The 20,965-nt window shown below is 41.2% G+C and overlaps 1 protein-coding gene across 2 annotated transcripts in view; it reads left to right on the top strand.

Moving 5' to 3' along the window:
• Positions 1–19,669, top strand: part of DRC8 (dynein regulatory complex subunit 8) — a 35,514-nt gene extending 15,845 nt beyond the window's left edge. The window contains exons 2-8 of one of the 2 annotated variants that reach the window (XR_015708470.1): positions 3,548–3,632; positions 7,989–8,061; positions 12,720–12,799; positions 14,673–14,715; positions 14,816–14,882; positions 15,951–16,419; positions 19,567–19,669. Coding sequence is in view for 1 of the 2 variants with exons in the window: in XM_087775927.1 (XP_087632053.1) it covers positions 3,548–3,632; positions 7,989–8,061; positions 12,720–12,799; positions 14,673–14,715; positions 14,816–14,882; positions 15,951–16,081 (479 nt within the window). In the remaining variant the exon portion in view is untranslated. Of the gene's footprint in view, positions 1–3,547; positions 3,633–7,988; positions 8,062–12,719; positions 12,800–14,672; positions 14,716–14,815; positions 14,883–15,950; positions 16,447–19,566 lie in introns of those variants that run through there. The other variant, XM_087775927.1, reaches the window with a different exon arrangement.
• The last annotated feature ends 1,296 nt before the right edge of the window (positions 19,670–20,965 follow it).

Raw genomic sequence — 20,965 nt, 5'->3', positions numbered from 1 at the left:
GGTTGGCTTTTTGAACCATCAGAGCGACTGGCCCCAAGAGAGGAAGAAAAGAAAGCAAGCTCATACAGTTAAATGAATGGTAGAATCTATCAAATTGTATCAACTAGAAATCACTTTTTAAAATGCTCATTACTCAAGAGTCTGGCAGAGCCACATCTATTTAATTGCTTCTGTTCCCTACAAAGACTGAAGCCGTGGTCTTTGAAGAAGAAATGTCACAACTGAGGCAGGTGTGCTGCTTAAGGGCTGGCTTCAAATGGGCCTCGGAGTGCTGGGGAACAGTCTGGACAAGCTGAAGAGGAACAATTCAGTCAGAAAGAACCAGCAGAATTAATCTGGGAGTCCCAGCTCCCTGCCAGTCTTACTTAACTGGCAGTGTCTAGAGCTTTATCTAGTTCATGCTAAACAAACTGGGAAAATAGCAAAGGATAGTACAGGAAAGGAAACTGATAGTGAATACACTTTTCGGTTAATGTATCTGAAGAATGGATTTTAAGACATTTTGTCTTATTGCATATGTGGTAGGAAAATAAATGAGAACGAGAAAATGAGAAAAAAATGACAAATATCTGAAGCATTTTAACAGCATAAAAATGGAAATGGTATATCATCCCTACAGGACGCATTTGAGGGAATAAGTAGTTGTGGGTATTGGAATATTTTTTTGGCATGGTGTGTTTCAATATTTATTTATTATTTAAGCCATTAGAAGTAATCAGATAATTTTATCTTTGATATTATGTATTGTTTTTCTAGTTAGTAGAATAAATGAGTGAAATCTTTTATTCGATCAAAGCGTAGGTATTTCTGTCCTGAAAATTGCTGAAAAATTGCTCCACAGGACAACATGAAACTTTCATTTACCTACTCATGGAACAGAGTCTCCTTGTACAGAAAGATTTCAGTACATTAGAGCATCACATCTGCTGAGTTAACTGCATGTCTGATCTCTTGATGCCCTTCTTGAAGGTATAATTTTAAACCTTTGTCCATTACTTATTCTAGAGCTGGAATCCATCTTTTTCTTCCTCCCAAAGAGAGTGAATCATAGAAGTCTTCAGATAACTAGCTTTGCCATCCTGAACTATGTTGAACATCTTTGGCTTTCATTCCTAGAGGGAGCACAAGAGATTTAGGCAATTGCTTATTAGGTGTTCACTCATCTCACAGAGAGTCTTTGAGAGGACTAAAGTATATAATGTTTTCTTCCATGGATATGGCTCTTAATCACAACTTCCTCTCAGTTCTTGGAAGAAATATAGATTGTCTGGTACCTAGATTAAATCATCAAGTTCATTTCATTTCAGGACCTTTCTTAGTCAGGCCTCTTGAAACAGGTAAGATTAATGTATACTGTTTTCACGGAAGGCAAAGCTTGAAAAGGCTGGATGGCTACATAGTTCCAGTACTGGCAATCTCTCCCTGCCTCCCCTTGATTAATTTTTATTTCTGCAGAAGGCTCACTCATCAAGCCAAGAATATACAGCTATAAATATTCCTTCAGCATTTTTCTACTGCAAGACATAGTGTACAATTGAAGTGCCTGATCTCAAGAACTAAACTCCAACAGTCTACATTGGAGACTGGAATCAGGAGTCTTTGAAGTCGCTGAAAAAACTCCCCTCAAATTTAGTGGTTTGAAAGTCTTCAGGGCCTCTTCTAAAAGGAATCAGGTCCACTCAGATTTAATTGTGTTTTTTGGAAAGGAATTAAATGTGGATTTTACTGCTTAGGCACATAAAAGGTAGGCATTATTGTCAAGCTATGGAAAGAATACAGCTTGTCCTGTATCTGGGTATTGAACAGGCCTCTTCTTCCTCAGTGAACTCCAGTCTCCACTCCATTGTACGTGCACCTGCCCATGTTTCCATTGGGGGAATTAAGTCAGAGAGAGGAATACAGGATATATGCCTACCGCTCTTCTCTTCATGTATTCTTTGGGGGAGTTCAGTACCAAACCCAGATGGAAAGCAGCAGGCACCTGTACCTTTATAAGGGGATGCACCTCTCTTCTATATGAAAAAGACCTTCCTTATATTGGGGTCTGTCACTACTATATTGGAGCGCTTGCAGCCTGTGGTGGGTTGACCTTGGCCAGCTGCCAGGCACCCACCCAGCTGCTCTCTGCCCTCCTCAACAGCACTGGCAGAGAAAATATGATGAAAAAGCTCATGGGTCGAGATAAAGACAGGGAGATCACAAAGCCAATGTATCATTTAGCTGTGTTTGGTTCTGATACCCTTTGCCAGAAAAGAGACATTTCTGACAATGAGAGTAAGAGAGCAAATGAAAAAAATGGTTATACACAGCAGCCCCAGAGATTCCCAAACTGGTGGGATTGTAGAAAACTAGGTTTGAAATTGTTATGCCTGTGGAAACGAGGTCCAGTGGTTTAGTGCTGGTCAGAGCTGCTCCACAACACTTAACACCAGATGAGCCTAAAGAGGAAAATAAATTGATTGTGGAGAGCTATGTTTTAATTATTATATTGAAAATACAACAGAGAAGCGTGCAAATGAGAAAACAAGTGTACCTGATACCAATCTCATGTTCGGTCTGTCACTCAAATTTTCCCTGTGGCGTCTCTGTGGAGGCCATGGAGCTAGCTCACAAAGTGCTGCCTCCTGAGAGTTGGCTTGCCAGCTGGGGTTTGGGGCTGTATTTAGCCAGAGGAACCAAAATGTCAAGTCCATATCACTTTGCTTCTTATATTCTGTCTTTTGGAGTCAAACTATGACATTAATAAATGGGCTAACCAGTTCACTCTTTATTTACCCTGGCTTCCTTGCCAGGGAGCTTTTTTTTGAGATGGACCCCTTCCTCCCTTCACATTTTTCTTTTCAGAATTTATTTCCTGGTGCTTTCCTTACCCCCAGAATGCAATTTCTGGCTTCAGACAAGATATAACTGTGATAACTTGTGGTTCTTCTTTCCCCGTTCTTTGAGATTGAGATATAAAAAGGAAATGCAGGAAATTACTCCTTCCCCTTCGCTGAGATCATCTTCCTTTCCAAACCGTTACAATAAATTATTTACCATGCTATATATTCACTGTGCACATACCTTAGCCATCTCTTTATTCCTGGTTCTCAGATTTTCATACATTATGGCTAACTTAGTGGGCATGAGAGCACTTACGTTTCCTTGGATGCAGGATGAAGAGACTCAGCCCCATCTCAGGGTAAGCCTGGGCCCACGTTTGCCTTGCTCGTACCGCTGGCACCATGATGTCCAGGAAGGGCTCAGGCTTGTGGTTCAGGTCCACACCTGGACAGCTAGGTGATCGTGCAGCTGAGGCACACCATTGCCACCAGACTTGATGCAGCTGCAGAGCCACAGCAAGGCCATGTTGCTAATATAAATGACAGATTTTGCATTTAGAATGGGGTTTTCTTTCAGAATAACTTCTGCTTTTTCAAAGTACCTTTCCTGTCTGCCCCTTTATCAGTTTTGGTGCTTCTGCTGTCACAATTCTCAAATTGGAAATAAATCAGTTACAACAGCTCAGTGAATCTTTCTTTTTCTTTTCTTATGTTTCTTTTTGCAGATCGCGCAGTAGCTGAAATTGAGAAAAAGATTATAGAAGCTTTTGAGGTGTTTGACCACGAATGCAATAAAACTGTGGATGTCAGGTTTGTAAATATGTTCACACAGAAATATTACAAGATCTAGTATAGAGATAAGTAACTCCCTGAACCTGCTTCTGCTTTATCAGAAAATGTAATTGAAACAGTCCTTTTGGCCCTGATCAGACAAGTATGTCTTTGCTTGTTTAATAGACATTTTGCATTGTTCAGTAGTTGAAGACTGAGACTGGCTTGAGAGAGGGATGCTGGGACTGGTGGAGTCAAGAGGCAAGAGGAAACTGCAGCTAGACAAGAAGTGTAAGGCTACAATTATTACTAGCAAATCTGCTCTGATAGCTCATTTGGCACTGTAGGTCCGTATGGATCCCCTTGCTTTCAGGTTAGTTCCAGCACATCAAGGAGTGTCCCTGCAAGTGTGTGTTAGTTACCTGCTCTCAGTAGGTGTCCCCAGCTGCGATGCATCCTGCACCTCTGGGGTAATGTGGGAGGTGGGTGTTGCTCTGACAGGGAGGTGTTTTTAGGAGGCTTGGAAGAAAATTGCATATAATTTGATTATACAACAACAACAACAACAACAACAAAATAATAATAATAAAAACTGAACAGAAAGATGATCATACTCGATTGCCCCAAAAGTCCATTTAGCACAGTACCCTCATCTGAGCTGCTAGTAGTTACTTGGGGGAGGAATATAAAGAATTGAGCAAATATGCAGTATTTCATGTTGGTTTTTGTACATCTGCCACATTACGATTTGAGTGGGGCCTGGATTTTTTTTGTCTTATGGTAAATAGTGAATAATTGTTCTCTATTAATATCCTCGACACCATTAATGATTTCATAGCTGTCTGTCACATCCCTCCTCCATCACCGTAGTTTAAGGCTGAAGAGTCCAGATGTGTTTAATCTCTTAGGAGATGCCATTCCATAGCTCTGGCCATTCTTTTTTGGGCTCCTTCTTGTTCAGCTATCTCCTTTTTGAAATGAGATGACCAGAACCGGGTGAATGGGATGCACAAATGAGAGTCAGGAGGGAGAGCTGCATATTCTATACCTTTAGCATGCAATGCTGTGGAAATGCAAACAAAATATATGTCTGAGGGAGTAAGAAAAAGTTCAGTGGAAGAAAAAAACATGGACTGTTAGACTGATCAGGGCATAACTGGCTACAAGATAGAGCTAAAGGAAGTCAAATTTAAAAATTCCCAAATAATCTTAATTCTGGTGTTTTTTAATTCTGGTATTTTTTAAGTTCGACTATTTGACAGTGCTATTTTAACTTAATTTTAACATAAACATTCATACATATAACAATATGGCTTTTGTTGTCACATACAGAAAACATGTTTGTGTCTCACTGAGCAGGTTCTGAAGTTGTTACAAGCTGTTGTCATTAAAGTTTACTGAAGTAATTTTTCATATTTCCAATTACTATTTTCACAAGAGTATCACCAGAGCTTTTAATTATAAATCAATTATTGAGCATAAACACTACAAAGGAGTGTGAGAACTGGTGAAATTGTTGTCATGAGACATTCCTCACAAAGCCAAATTGGAAAACATCTTTAAATGTTCCAAACATCTTTTCTACATTAAAAAACAGGGGCTAGAGAGGTGCAAAATATTTATGTGATTATTTTAGCAATGCGTGCTTACTAGTGCCTCTAAATTTAAGAAATTATGAGTGCTTCATGGAAGTGAAATGATTTTTCAGCTATACTAGATAGAGAGAATCTCAGGGTATGTCTCCACGCTCGGTACAATTGCTGTTCCCTCGCCCATAGGGCTCTTTGGGAAGTGTGCTCACTTAAATCTCTTGGCCCATGCGGGGCTGGGGCTGCCCCGGTGCCCCCGGCTGCCCTGCTCCTGGCTGGGCGGTGGGACAGGCCCTGGCTGCCCAGCCCTGCCCTGCCACCCGCCATGGGGAGCCCCTGCCACGACCACCCCCCCAGCCCTGGGGAGCCCCTAGCCCTCACTGCGCCATGATATACTAGTTGCTTATTTGTTTGTCGCTTACATCTGCAGTCCTGGCTAAATAGCTGTAAAATTTGCTACACTCCTCATTTTATTGAGGATATAGAGCTTGATAAAATGTTACAACAATGAAATGATACAGATGGACTTTTTAAAAGACTTGTTCATTCAGAGAGTAAGTCATAACATGTGAGAGGGGGCATTCAAAAGTCTATTTAACAGTAAATGCACAATTTGACATTTATTTTTTATCATAGTACAGTTACTGACAATGAACAATCATTTATTGTCTAATTATTCCTAGCTTCATACTGCAGGGCTGTATCACAATAATGGGATTATTAATGGCTGATTATCTTGTATCAGAAGGTGGCAGTACAGCACAATTCTTAACCACAATTGTAGACGTATGAGTATTATTGCCTGAAATATTGGATACCTGTGAAGAATATGGAGAATTACCCTGGCGTGACAGGCCAACACCAGTATTGCATGACTCCTAATGCAAATGCAAGTTACTAAAAATTAAGCGTGAGGAAGACAGTATTGTTTCATGCTGCTAACAATACACCTTAAGTCAAGGGCTTTCATGATTTTGCAAATCTTGTCATTGAAAGTGCTATATCTAGGGTGAAAACCATGACCCAAAATTTTATTGCATCTGTGTTACAAAACCTGTATGGACATAAACTCATTTTAACCATCATTTTTGTATGCTAGAAACTACACAGCAGAAACTGCAGCTGCTGAAGTAAGTGAGGGGAAGTGGATGGGAGGAAAATACAATTTCCTATTTAGGTCCTTTAAACTCCATGTTACTACCAAATGTGACACGACTTTTTTGACCACAGACACTTGAAACAACATCCTCGTGCTGGCATATGCACAAACTGCCAGAAACAGCAGGCAGCAATGCCAGATTTTGCAAACTCTTTCAGGGCGTGGCTTACCTTAGTGACATTGCAGTTTTGCTGATGTGAGAGGTGAAGCAGGAGGTTGACAGCAGCCTTCCCGTCTCTGGCAGTCTGTGAGAGCAGAAGTAGTGTGGGACAGCAGGGAGGCATGATTTGGGTTGGGTGTTTTACTGGAGGAGGCAGAGAATATTTACAAGTATCTTTTAGCTGGAAAAGACAAGGGAGTGAAGGAGTGAGAGCATCAAATACAGTATGTCCATACTAGAAATCGGGTGCATGGACAAGGATTACAAAAATAGGACTAAATGTCTGACCTCATTGAGGCCAATGGCCAAACTTCCATTCATGTCCGCAGGGGGCAAGGTTTCACTGAGTCATTTGAGCAGATGGCTTCGTTTCATAACAACTGTATGTGTGGGACTGGGTTTGGGTTTGTACCTATTTTTGTGCAGCCAGCCCTTTCCTCTCTTTTGTCTCTTGCAGTGCTTCTCACATGTTTTCAATCAGAATGGGAGCTCCTCGGGACCTGTCTGAGGAGGCCAAAGGCTGACCCGTATAATTTTACGTGCGCTTGCTGTGGCACATTTGAGGTCTTACTGTTTTAAGATGATTTTACAGAGGTTATTGCTTCTTGTATCTACCATTTTTATTAGCCAGTCTATTTTTACCACCATGTCAAATGTACTGGTGAAGATGAAGAAACCACAGAGGTTTAAATCATGGGAACCACCAGCACTATGGATGCTTATTCAAGTGTGCTTGAATTTCTGTGTTGTAGAATTGTACTGAAAATCACAAGCAATATTGATGCTTCTGTTATTTTGTTTTCAATCATACCATAAATCTCATTAGTGCTTTTTTTCACAGTTTTTCAGTACTTTTGCATCTAGTCTGTGATGTTTAACTTTTTTGAGGCATTGCCACTTTGGTCAGAATTTTATTTAGAGCCTCAGAACAACTGCACCAGGTTCAGCAGCAAATGCAAGCTATGAATATATTTTGCAGCGTAAACAGGGTGGTGATAAGCCAGTGTGTTGGTCCATTCGGCACTTTCTGAGCACAACAGGGGCACAGCAGGGCTGCCTCCTTCCTGACCTTTTGTAATTGTTCTTTACTGCAGTTAGAATTTGTATCTTTATAGCATTTAATGTAAACATATAGGTTTCAAAGTGTTTTATTAACTATATAAATGGAGGCTTTACTGAAATTAAGCTTAACAATTAGAGGAAAGCAGTTGAAAAGTAACCTGCACACAGTACACTGCAACACAATGGTAAAGAAGAATTTTCGGCGAAAGTCACAAGAACAATTATACTCATCCAAAAAGCTCCAGAATATTTAATGTCTGTAAAAATAGACATTGCTTACTGACACATCATCTTAAAAGTCCACATACATGTGCTTGTGTGCTTGTACATGCACACCCCTGTACGCAAGCTCTGAATTGGTATCTGGATTCTCCACAGACACGTTGGTATTGCAGATTTACTGACAAAGATACTCTTTCTTTCAGAGAGATTGGTTCAATTGTCAGGTCACTGGGCTGTTTCCCAACTGAGGCAGAACTACATGAACTGCTTGCAAAGGTAAATGTTTAGATATTTTGCATTTTTTTCAGTCTTAAACTTGCACAAGTTTGGCCCTTCTGCCTTGCTGTGTGGGAAACCTAAGCTCTTTTGCCAGAGGTTGGAAGTGTCATGGAAGTGCTTCAGGCCGGCAGGCAGTCTCTCAGGTTGCCCTGAAGGAAGCCTTTAGGCTGATGAGGTAGCGACATTGATGGGTTAAAATGAGGAGTCTTTGACTCTCTTTTACCCCAGAAGGTCACTGTGACACTGTGCCAAGGTGGAGGGGCGTTTACAGAAAATGGAGGAAAAATTGGTTTTGGCTGATGAAAAAGAATGTCCTAAACCTCAGTCAGATTAGGATATCCAAACCCTAACCATCTCACTCTTCTGGACATGTCATGGGCACACACTGATGATTAAGTAGTAAAAATTAGCTCTTGAGAAGGTGTTAAAATTATACATCAAATTCCAAAAATACACAGAGGGAAGACCTGCTATGTTTTTTCACTGGGTCCTGTTATTGCTGTCTTACAGCTAGACCTCTTAACTTTCTGTCCTTCCTGAGGTCTCTCCCAGTCTTGAGACTTCGCAGTTATAGATAAGTAATCCTTTCTTACTTGCTTACTTAAGCCTGCAAGTCAGAATTCAGACATAAAACCTTGCAAGACCTAGCAGTCCTCCCATTCTCCCAGTGATATGCAGAGGTAAGGAACTTCAATCACGTTTCTCCAGGATTCTTTCCTACACTAATTTTTGTCTCCTTACCTCATGCTTGTAATAGAAAGGACGGCATGCTGGTGCCTTGGCAGGGTATGGTTAATAAATGGGACAAAGAAGTGGGAAAAAGACTTCTCATTCTTTTTGCAAACAGGTACGCTGCCTTAAGGAATGGAAGATGCTGGGGCTGAGAGGTGGGGGAAGGATTTTTCTCTTTTTCCTGTATAGGTCAGGATACTGGGAATTGATCTCTCTTACTCTTTTCTTCCCGTCCCCAACAAAAATTTGGATGGTTGCAGTAGTAATCTCTCCTCAGTAGCCTTGTTTGGTCTCTTGTAGATCAGAATTTAGTGTGAGAAATCTTGTGCTAAGTCTTGTAAAAATGACGCAGCTGCTTCAGATGAGGCAGTGCAAAGAACCATCAGAGGAGAAAGATCTTTTAACATGATACTGCAGTCTGTCTGCACTGGTTCTGTACTCTCAGTACCAGATTGTCCCAGCTCCCACTGACAAACAAGACAAAATGGAGAGAGAAATTATGGTGCTTAATATAGATGATATTTTTAGTGGCCCACAGAGATTTTTGTTTGCAGCAAATGAACAGTGCCACTGACTCAAGATACAGAATTGAGAAAAGGAAGGGGATGTTTTGACCCCCCTGCCCCGAGTCCAGGGGAACCAGGAGAGTTTAAGGCCTGCTTCCCCCTCCTAAAGAGATTGGACTTTCTTTTTTCCCTTTTTTTCAATTTTCAGCATTACTGAAAATTTGAGATAAGTAGGACATAACAAAGTACAATGCAGTGCAGCTATGAAGCGGAAGATTCTTGAAATACAACAGTATACCATGTATGCAATTGTTGATTATAAGGATATTAGATTAAAATACAAATACTGCAAGAAGAAAGAATACGTTCAAGAGTAATGGTTAACGTTAAAGAACACTGAACTGGAAGTTAAATCGCAAGGAAGGTTTCACAGTGTCTGTAAATGAAACCTTGGCATAGGTTTAGTACCAGGAGTACACTATCTTCTTGCAGAACCCTTAATGTACTATGTTAATCACTAATATATATTAATTTGTATAAGATACTGTTACCATTGACTGTGGTAATACCATTTTGTCTTAATCTAGATAAAGTAAAAATCGTCTCTGTTGGCTGGTTTGTAACCAAGCTATTTCCCCTGTATTTTTGCCCATTTTAAGTTGTGGCTTATTTCTGTTTCTCACTACTTGTGTCTCTCAGTCATCTGTCTTCCTATTAGCCTTATAGTAGCTAAACTAGCATATGTTACCTTCAAATTATTCCTATCTGCCAAATCAGCGTTCATATAATTATTTTATCTCTAAAAATTATCATATACTGTTTCCTATATTGCCTTATGCTAAATGCTTTACTTAATAGCATATATTTAGGCCCAGATTCAATGCACTGCTCTGCTACTGATTGCCTGGATAACTCTGGAAGCTGGTTTGGTTTCTTTGTGACTCAAGTCCTCAAATGTTATGTGAACAATAATAGCATGACTGTGAGAGTAGAGATACAACATAATGAGTGCTACAGAACAGTTGTTATGGGAGCTGTGGATGTACGCAAAGGAAAGAGATATAGAGCAAAACTCACAGAGTTTGAACAAGCAAATACTGTTATTGTCACAGCCACTGTGAAAAGAGGAGGAATTACAGACAAAGGAAAACATCAATGGGAAATGAGCTATAGAATAGGAGCGAGCATGAGGAAGAGTAAGAGGATACATGTACCTGCAAATCTGAATACTTACTGACTTAGGTGAGGTTAATGTATTCAATTTACTCACATATCTATCCAATGTTAGAAAAAGGATTAATTTTAACAGTTCAAGATATTGCTGGGCCTGTAGAGCCACTGAAATGGAAGCTGTTCTTTCCAGGTCAGAGGAAGCTGAGGCTGCTCATCACCTCCCAGGACTAGGTCCATTGTCAGGAAGGACACATTTCTTCCACAGACTGCTTTCTGAAGGCAAAATACAAATAGCACACCAACAAAAAGAGGCAAATCTGGATGATATTTGTCAGTGAGGGCTGACATTTTCACAGGTATTTGTTAACACTGAGCTCTGAAGTGGTCATTGCTGGTGAGTTCTTCGGGTATGAGAATTAGGATGACCTTCAACTGTTTGGATGAGAAGATCTAATGTTTTTTGGCTCTTAAACATGGTTTATATAACTTACCATCTTCATGGATGTTTTGGGTCCTTGCTTTTGGTTGTTCTGCTTAATACAAGACACATCTATCTATTTCTGATGAATAGCTACCATATTACTTTCTCTGTCTCTCTGGACTTCTAACCTAATCCTAGTTTGAAGCATGGATGTTCCCTAAAACATCCTGTGTGCCTATACATCTCAATATTTGTGATGCATGGAATAGTTCAGTGTACTGGCTAACTGTTAGGTCACGGGAAAGAAGTTAAGTCTTGCCAGGTATTTTGTTACATCTTCTCAATCAAGCAAGCAGTAGAACAAATGATTCTGTAATGGTAAAAGGTACCAGTTGATTTAGCATGAAGCATGCAACAGCTTCATTTCCTTGCTAAAGATCCCTTCCGCTAGGCTCACCGAAGAGAAAGGAAAAAGTGCTTTTTCAAGCCAATTTCCACTCTAAAGCAGCAAGAGGTGGTGGCTGCCTGCTTTTAGCAACCAAAAACCTTCAAGAGCACTGGAAAAGAGCATGCAGCAGTGTTGGAGCTCTCCATTTAAGCAGCTGGATGTATCAGGCATCACCCTAGCTCTGACCCAGCTCCCAAGAGGAAGATTTCTTACTTTGACTTTTCCTGGCTCAGTTAGGATATTTCAGATCAGTGCCTACTTGAGTCTTCTTTCAATCTGATCTGTGTCTTGGAGAGCCTAGCAAGGTGTTGCTGCTGCCATGTGAGACCACAAGGCATGCATCCAGTTTCAACACAGACAGGAACAGGCTAGCTCCATTAAAAGGGCTCCTTTTGGGAGTAAAACTTGAAATTTTCAGGGAAGGGATGCACCTCAATGATAGGGAGCAGTTTTTATCACGTTGCTCATCTCCTGTGGAAGTATAGGAATGCAGTGAGAATGCTGCTAGAAGTCCCCGATGTTTTGGGACTAATCTGTTAATTTATTTGGGAGGCAAAGGGCAGCTTTTCTTTGTGTAGCATTTTATGGGCTGCCTTATGACTGTTTCAGGCTGCCCTGTCTCAGTCTGCCTCCCTCTCCGGTCCTTCCCCTGATGACTCTCTCTGGCTATGAAACATGTGGAGGCAACAAATTCCATCCTTGAGGTGTACTAGACTGGGGCTATGTCCAAACTAGCACATTAAATGTGCCCAGAAACATCCTTGGGTGTTGAAGCCAGCTGGCACAGAGCAGCTCATGTCTACCCTGGTAAATGTTTTATATGGAGCGGCTGCACAAAGCAGCCTGCTGGAGAACAGTCCCTAAGGTCCTAGCCAGGCCGGGGGACTGCTGGGGGGAGCGTTAGGTGGCACAGGCCAAAATCATGCCAGGGAACATGCTAATGGTTTGCTGTTATGGGTGGTCACATTACACCGCTTGGGAATGCTCCAGGTCCTGCGAGACTTTACTGGTGTGAATGCAGCCAGAACGTTTAAACCTCTGCTGAGTTATTGTGGAAGATAAGATCAGTTACTAGGCATCCAGTTCCTTTGCATGAATGGTTTCTAAGCACAAGAGGGCAATATTGAGTTGTTGAAAGTGTCTATAATAGCAGGCCTGTATTTTGCCTGGGATATTATTTCTTCCCCTAATTTCTTTCTATTTGATCACAAGCATTTCACTCAGATGTTATGGTGCCATGTGATACTAAAAACCTGATATAAATATTCAAAGTCTAACTCTGTAATTTTAATGCAGGAACCACCCCAATTTTCTGGTTTTTGTATTAGTTTGCTAATGAGTCATATAACCTGCCATACTTAAGTTTTATTTTTAGATAGAAGAAGAAGAACCGACCGGATACATTCCTCTGGAAAAATTTCTTCCAGTGATGACAAAAGTACTACTCGACAGAAGGTAATGGAAAGTGGATTTTCTGTGTCTGTAGTTTATTCCAGATTGACAGGGTTGATTCTGAATAAATATATCTACAGTAATTTTATGTAACTGGAAGGAGTACAGATTTTTTTTGTTATTTAAACTCAGCTTACATTAACTTGATAGATTTTGTTTCAAAATTACTTCATCTACATAAAATTGTGTTGTATGGATGATATAAATAATAACAGCTTATAATAATGAATTTTGATAATGTGTAGCTTTTGTATTTTTAAGGTGAATCAGAATAAACTTGTTATTCAACATGTTTTGTGCATCTCAGATATTTTGTATGCAAATTAAGGTCATAACCATTACTTTCTCTGAACATGTGGGTTACAGTTACTGAGAAGCACAGTCTGTTACAGTGGATTTTTAATAAGTTGGATAAATCAGCTTCATGTTCATGTCTCAAAATGACTGCCAGGTACAGTTGAATGTACACAACTAGCACTCTAGAAGACTGACGATCTAAAAGTCTAGAACAAAAATGCTGTTCATTATTCACAGGTACATAGAAATCTTTGCATGTACACAGGAACTTGTGCTATTTTGATATTTTGCACTAAAAGCAAGATTACTTATAGGGAATTTATCTTTATTTTTAAAGATGGTAGCCAAGGGTTCTGGGAGACTCAGTCTTGTCCAATATTGAGAAGTTATTTTGCACACAGAGAGTCTTTGGTAGGAGGGTGTTCTACACATGAAATAGCTATAGGATTTCCCAAAACCGTCTTGCAGCATCCAGAGGCAGTGGAGTCCACCTTGGGGCTGTGTTTGAGAGTCTTTGTGCCTGTGCCTGGCCACAGGCCAGCCAGCAGTGTTTGGGTCCTGGTGTGCTGGTGCAGGGGCATTGCCTTCCCGGGTTCCTGCACCTTTGCCTTCTCTGGCCTTCATGGCACATTTCTGGTTCCACGCTGATGTTCACCCTTTCACAAAATGATACCTTGCTGCTCTAGGCTCTCTTCTCCTCCTCCATACCCCCTCCACACACACACACACACACACACACACACACACACACACACACACACTTTCCCCAGGCTAGTGCAGGCTTGTCAAGACATGCTTTATCTTTTGGGGCACTATGTCCATAGTTCACTTATCCAAGGGCACATGAGATTTGAATCACAAAAAAACAAGGCCTCTTCTTAGCCCATTTGATTTTTAGATAGTAAAAGAGCGAGGCGGGTCTGGACGAAACAGTCAAGCAGTTAGAACCTCCCTAGCTTCAACATCTTCTCTTTAGTATTCTTGGGGGTTGGTAAGAGTCTGCTGGGATATGGAAGGTCTCCATTGCTGCACAGGGCTTCCTTTCCAGCTCTGAAATCAGGCACACGTATGCACGCACACATGTGCCCAGTTCTTCTGTCTCTCTGAAATTGTTAGTGACAGACCTTTTCTTTTATAGCTACCAGCCTTCTTTGCTCATCATCAGCTCGTTAGACTGTCAAAGCCCCACTAGGCGATCTGTTGCCTAGCTACCAGTGTACCTGGACAAAACTTTCTTTTCTTGGTTTGGCCATCTTCTGTTCAGTGCATTGGCTACGTGGAATGATTCAGCTACTATCGATTCCTACTAACCCATTCAGCCAGCCCAGACATGCAGAAGCCATTCATCTGGCTCCTTAGCACAAGAAAAATTAAACAGGAGTACAATAAAAGACACGAGAGGTAAAGATATGGACAGTTCCAAAAAGTCAAGCTGGAATTAAATGTTTGATAGACAAACTTAGTAAATTCTCATGGAAAATAAGTTTTCCCTTTCCTTTAGTACTCATATTTTATTCTTTCAGAATAGTACAGCAGCCTGGCAAACAGTGACTTAACTTTTCTGGTTCAATGGTTTCAGCTACCAGCCTATTCCAGAAGATGTTCTTCTACATGCATTTGAGGTCTGTAACTAAATATTCAAGTACCTAATTGCTGTAAAGAAGTTGCTGATTCTTGTTTCAATATGGTTAAAATGACAAGTTTTCTTCTTTTTCTTTAAAGGCTTTGGATGAGAATAAATGTGGATATATTACTAAAGAGGAGCTGGTCAAATATTTGACTGAAGAAGGTAACATGACTTTTGTAATATCAGTATTTAAGTAAATAAACATTACATGTTTATGTAAATAAACATGTAAATACATGTAAATACATGTAAATAAACATTACATGGCACCTTGAGGTCCTCATTCTGCATGCCAAAACTTGTGGGAGTAGATACATAGTCTTCAAACAACACTGTTGCCGTGATGAGTGGCTGCAGACTAGAACATTTCACTGTGAATAATGCAGGGAAAGATCATTTATCTGCCTGCTTGCAGATGTTATGAAATAGAGATTATTATTATTGAGAGTCATAATTCAGCCTTGTGTGGATATTTTCTGATTCTGTGCACATCTCTGTGCTTCCTAAGGATGTGCCTCTTCTTCTGTCCTCCTGTAAAATTGTAGTTTAGATTTCCAGATGTTTCAGGTAGTTTCAGTGCTCATTCATTCCTACGTTATCTTGATCTTAATTCTGGTGCTGTACGCAAAGAGATTCAAAGACCAGATTTAAGTGGTATATCATGTAATCCTCAACATCCCTTGAAGAGCCTGCTTTTCTGGCATGGCTGACTCGTGCCTGCCTGCCTCAAGTACAAAACGATGTGCTGGCTTTGCACAAGACCTATCCTCAGATGGGGACCTTGTTCTCAAGGAGGGATGCACTAGGCCATCAGCAGCTTTGAAGCTCCTAAAAGAGAAAAACCAGAAGCCTTTCATGATGTAAATACAAGTGAAAGGACAGCCATATGAGAGATAATAATTCTAATGTACACATTAGAAGAATTCATTCTGACAAAACCAGTTGTTTCGAAATCCCTGTGGAAGAGAGGAACAGGCTGCTTTGGAGTCTGTGAACTAAAAGGAGATCAGAAGATCCAGGCCGTCTGTCTCCTTTCCCTTAGACCAGCTTGCTTGGTGTGCAGGACTTACTTACACTGGCAAAAGTGACGGAATTGGATCCTTAGTGTTGCCCCCTTTCTCCTCTGCGTGAGGACTGAAAGGAGATCCTTGCAAGGGAAAAGCAGGGTAATTTGCCAGCCCTGAAAAGAATATTTATCAAGACAAAGTGTTATTCTCTGCTATCTTTTAGGTGAGCCCTTTACTCAGGAGGAAATGGAGGACATGCTCTCCACAGCTCTAGATCCAGAAACAAATACTGTTCGCTACAGAGACTACATTTCAATGATGATAGTAGATGAAAGTCAAGATCTTCCCCTATAGTGTCTGAGATGCCTTCTGGTAACAGCAGTGTAGCTTGGCAGTTAGTTGAAATATGTATTTTAAAGTATAACAAAGCTTGGCTTGTGAACTTGTGCTTGTAATTAAAATAAAATCTGTGTAGCTGTATTTCCTTGGGTTCTGTATACATATTGAAATATATTCACACCTGGAAAAAGAGCTCTTGACAGAAATACTGTGTAAGTTCTGGAAAAGAAATCATGGAATTTGGTTTGAAAAATAACAGGAAAAATAATGTTAATGGAGTCAAGAAATGACTTTACAACTGCTTCTGAAAAACTTAACGGAAAATGAGACCTGTGAAAGCGGGTAATAAGTAGGTAAGTGAGTACCTTAAGATGACTAAAATTGTGAAGGCATGCTACTAAGATAAAGCTTTTATATTTAAATGTCATCCCTGTTTGTGTTTAACTAATAAGGCAGCAGGTAAGTTACTACTTTTGAAATAATGTAATAGATCAAATAAACTTTCTATGATTTCTGTTTTTTGTCAAATATTTGTGCTTTGTTTACCATAGGCAATTAAACTGGACCAGTTAGTTCCATTTTATGTTACTCATCCATTAGCATATAGTATTTTGCTTCCATTTTAAACATGCAGGTAACACTCAAACCATTGCCATAGTCAAATTTACAAACAAAGTAATCCTTAAGAACGTTTCTGTTACTGTAGACAATAAACAGTTCCCCTTTCATAATCAGTTTGAAAGCCAGGAGCTAAAACTGTTCAAAACTTAGGATCATAGGACTGGAATTTCATTTTCATAAACTGATGAAGCACCATTTTTTGAAAGATGTTAGTGTAGAATATGTGTCTCAACTACCCTTGCTAGAAGACTACCACAGACCTCACTGCTCTTCTCATTTCTAGCTTGACCATTTTCTTGACCGTTACTGTACTGTTGTCCTGTAACTTGAGTTTGAGCTCTTTCCCCTCGAGTTCTTGCCTTGTACATCACCTTCTTATAAGTGACCACTGGTTGCCCTCAGCTGAGGAGGTCCCAGCTTGTAGGAGAAGATTCTGTGGTCTGGTCCCCAAGGGCACCATCTTGCACTTTGTGCTCCACACCTTCAACACCAGTTCTGTTTTTCTGCTCTCTATCAAGTTTGGTTTCCTCCTGTACAGTGTCCTACCACTCCTCTGTCTTAACTGCATTTCCCAGCTCTGTGTCATCAACAGACTTCGTCAGCTGATGAAATCCAGGGAAGACTGACACGTAGAGGCATTGAACACCTTACGCCCTGTCACGCCCTTCTAGTGGCGGAGCTGAAAACAGAGCGCAGGGCTCCTCATGTCAGGCCTTTCGCTCTACCCATGTGTTTCACCTGAGCTGGAAACTCAGAGGGGCCGTTTTCATACACAGCTGCAAGGGAGCTGCTGTGCTTCACAAAGAAGAGATTAGCATGATCTAAATGTGGTGATGGAAAAAATCTGAGAGAGACTATTTTTTAATTCTCTTTTTACTTTGCTAACCCAAGTTATCTTTCACTGATATTTTCTTAAACAGTAAGGCAACAACGAGTTAATGCAGGTAAACAACAGTTGCCAGTTCTAAGCTGTGTTTCCATCTGGAAACCACTGTTGCACTGGTCCTAAGACTGCAGTGCACTCTCGTTAACGCATTTACTGCGTATTTCATTTCTTTGTCAGTAAGAATGAAAAACAAAGGTAATCATTAGTGTTATAACGTGTGAAGATACAGGTTTTTGAAGATTAAAGCCAGAGCAACAAAAGCCCCTTAAGAAAATATATTTTTATTAGCCTTCTTTAGTCTCTCTTTGGAAGCTGAAATTATTTTCCCTAGATGAATCCTTCTTCCATTTGATACACAGTGCGTTGCACTGGATCTCTAACACAGCTGGCGTGAATACAAGTTTCATTCATATTCTGCAGCCTGGGAGCTGCTGTCAGCCTCATCTTGCACGTCAGCAGGAAGATGCTTATTTCAGGAAATCATTTCATAGCTCGCAGTGCTCCAGAGAGAGCACAATTTGTTTCTAGTGGTGCTACCCCAGAGGCCGCCTCAGCTACTGCTGTATCAAATCAGGATGCCCATGTACAACGCAGTTAGAATTCATAGTGCAGATAGGATCTTAACATATATCCTTTGATGGTATATATAATTTTTTATCCTACAGTCCTCAAATGCAAGGGAAGAGGGTATTCTGGCAAGTAAAAAAAAGTGGGATTGTGTCTGAATTTATCACAGAGCAACTCCTCCAGCCCCGTCTTCTTATACCTGTCCCCCAGAAAGGTACGTGTAAATAGGACAGATAAAAGCAACTTGCAGTCTTCACTTCGGGCACAAGCGACCAAATTCCATTGCCTAGAGAGTTTCCAAACTGGGGGTGAAGGAAGTGTCAAGAACCAATCTCAGACTCTGTAGGATCCTAAGAGCTGAGTGCTCCCTGCCAGCTAGGATCACGTAGCAGTGATCTGACCGGCTTGTGAGGGAGCTGCCCCATGGGTCGCCCCCGAAGCGGCTGAGCGGTGCCACACACGACTGTTCCCTTGCCCTTGTCTTTCATGACTTGCCAGCCCATGCCGTGCCCACCCGTCTCCCCATGACGGTGGTGGGCTGCATAAGGGGACCCTTCAAAGCTCCCTGGGACGGGCTCTCTGAGTGCCCTGCATCTCTGTGCTCCCTGGGGATGAGCAGGGTCCCATACCCTAGCAGGAGGAGAGAAGACTTAGGGAACCGTTTTACTATAGCTAAAAAAACCTCTTTGTTTCTAAATTTGAAGGGAAAAATACATTACTTTGTCCTCATCTTTGAGGTGGACAACTTGAACTGCGGAGTGGTCTTGATCTGTCTCGTGCTACATGCTTCTCCTTGCTGGCTGTTTTGCCTCTTCCCTCAAGATGAGGAACCAAGATAAGGCAGTGGATCACACCAGGAAGCCTCTAGGGAGGAACCGGCCTAGCACCTGGAGTAAACCCACACAGGGAAGAAGAGCCAAGTCTTTGAAGAAACTGGGGAAGTCAGAGGGTTTTTGACCTAGTTGAAGGAGGGAGAGGGAAGGGAACTCGTTACCCAGATGTAAAAAAGAAAACAAAAAGAAAAGAAAAAGAAGAAGTCAAAGAAGCAAACCCTGGAAACCGTCACAAATACAACTGAATCAGCAGGCTGTTTACATCACTGCTGCAAGTTGTAGGCTGGACAAGACTTTACTTGTTTAAAACTTTAAGTAGGTTCAGCTGTGTCAGGGCATATCTGGTACATAGTAGAGACTTTCTTCTCAGTCTTATTGATACTGTGGAGAAATTCTTCCAGCTGCTGAACTTGTGTTTAGGAGTCCCATTGCTCGTATTCCAGGTAATACATTGCTTTTTATGTTTCCCTCATCAGCTTTGGAGTTGCCCCTCCAAAACACTTTTCTGTCTGCTAGTGACAGTCCCATACATTTTCACACCTGAAGGGTTCAACATTTTCCCATTGCAATGCATACCAACATAGTATTTACAGTTCTTTTAGACTCTCCACTGACTGTGGGCAGAAACAGAAGTTGCAGCACCTCCTCCACCAAAGCGCTAAAGGGCCAGCATCAGACCTGGGACTCCAGGACGGGGACTGGGCTGTTCACCTCTGCACCTCCACCCATGTTTTCGCAGAGGTAAGAGCCTGCAAAATGTTCAGGCTCTTACCTCTGTTCAGGCAAAAAGAATTTGTGATATTTTCCCTTCTTTCTCTTGTTTCAGTCTATCTTTTCTCTTGGTTCTCTTATAGCTCATTTCATTAATCCAGTTGCGTGATAACCCGTGAGGCTGAAAATGCAAGAGGGTTTTGCTCTGCCCCACACTGCAGATGCCCTGCTGCTTGCTCTGACAGCTGCCCATATCGGGGTGTCATTTATCACCGGACCTAGACTTGCTGCCGCTGAAACCAGCACTGGCAAAACTCTCATCACAGGTAACGGGAAGAACCTAGGCCTTTGGTTTCAGGGGGGAAGGTGGCTGGGGATGCTGGAGTTCAGCCAAGGCTGGGACGGGGACGGGAAGCTATGATTTTTTAAGTCCTGTGATATACTGTTATCATTGTGTAAAAGGGGGAGCGTCGTCTCGACAGTAAGGCACCAGGCTGGCAGTCAGGTTTCATTCTAGACTTTGTGAGAGGTATTGGGTAAGTTGTATAATCTCTCCCTAGCTGAACTTTCCGTCTATAAAGTCAGAGTAATTATAAGGAATAGGAGACAGGGAATATCCGTCTTGCCTACCCGGACTGTCGACTTTTTGTATCACTAACTCTGATGTTTGGACAGTGTCTGGTACTTCAATGTTCTGATCAAAATCAGTGCCTACAGACCTCCCTGTCACATAATTAATAAAGTTCTCAGCCTTTAAGTCTTTTGTTCCAGACTGTATGTTCAGGTCGCAACTTCTGAACAGGTGAGTCTACAGCAAGTATGTTTGTTTTTCACTGAACACAGCTCTGTTCGTCATTCCATCAATGCCATGATAGGTTTGATTGTAAAACTATTGAAACATCTGGTCTTATTGTTGGAGGGTTTTTTGGGCAGGTCAGTACTAGGCATGGGGACTATGCTGATTTAAAAGCTAAATAAAGACATAGGTTGAAACAAAGCAGATTCTCCTGGTTAACCCATTTTGAATCCCTGGGGCTACTATTTGCCTTAGCATAGTTCTGAAAGCCAAGAAAATGTTATTCGTTACGCTCAAAAGATTGATCACAGCATTTATATCCTGAGGCCCAAATCCTGAAGTCCTTATTCAGACAGAGCTCCCATTGACTTCAGAGGCAGTTCTGTCTGCAGAACTACTTCAGAAACAGTGATGTACTGGCTCACGAGGCACTGTAAAAACCTTTTAGTCTCTTAAACGAAGCCTCATCTGTGGAAGATCTAACA

The sequence above is a fragment of the Nipponia nippon genome, unplaced genomic scaffold, assembly GCF_047370975.1.
Source record: "Nipponia nippon isolate SJK-2023a ecotype South Korea unplaced genomic scaffold, ASM4737097v1 scaffold_4, whole genome shotgun sequence".
NCBI lineage: Eukaryota > Metazoa > Chordata > Aves > Pelecaniformes > Threskiornithidae > Nipponia > Nipponia nippon.
The sequence above is the reverse complement of the archived record's forward strand: the minus strand, read 5'-3'. Positions and strand labels throughout refer to the sequence as shown.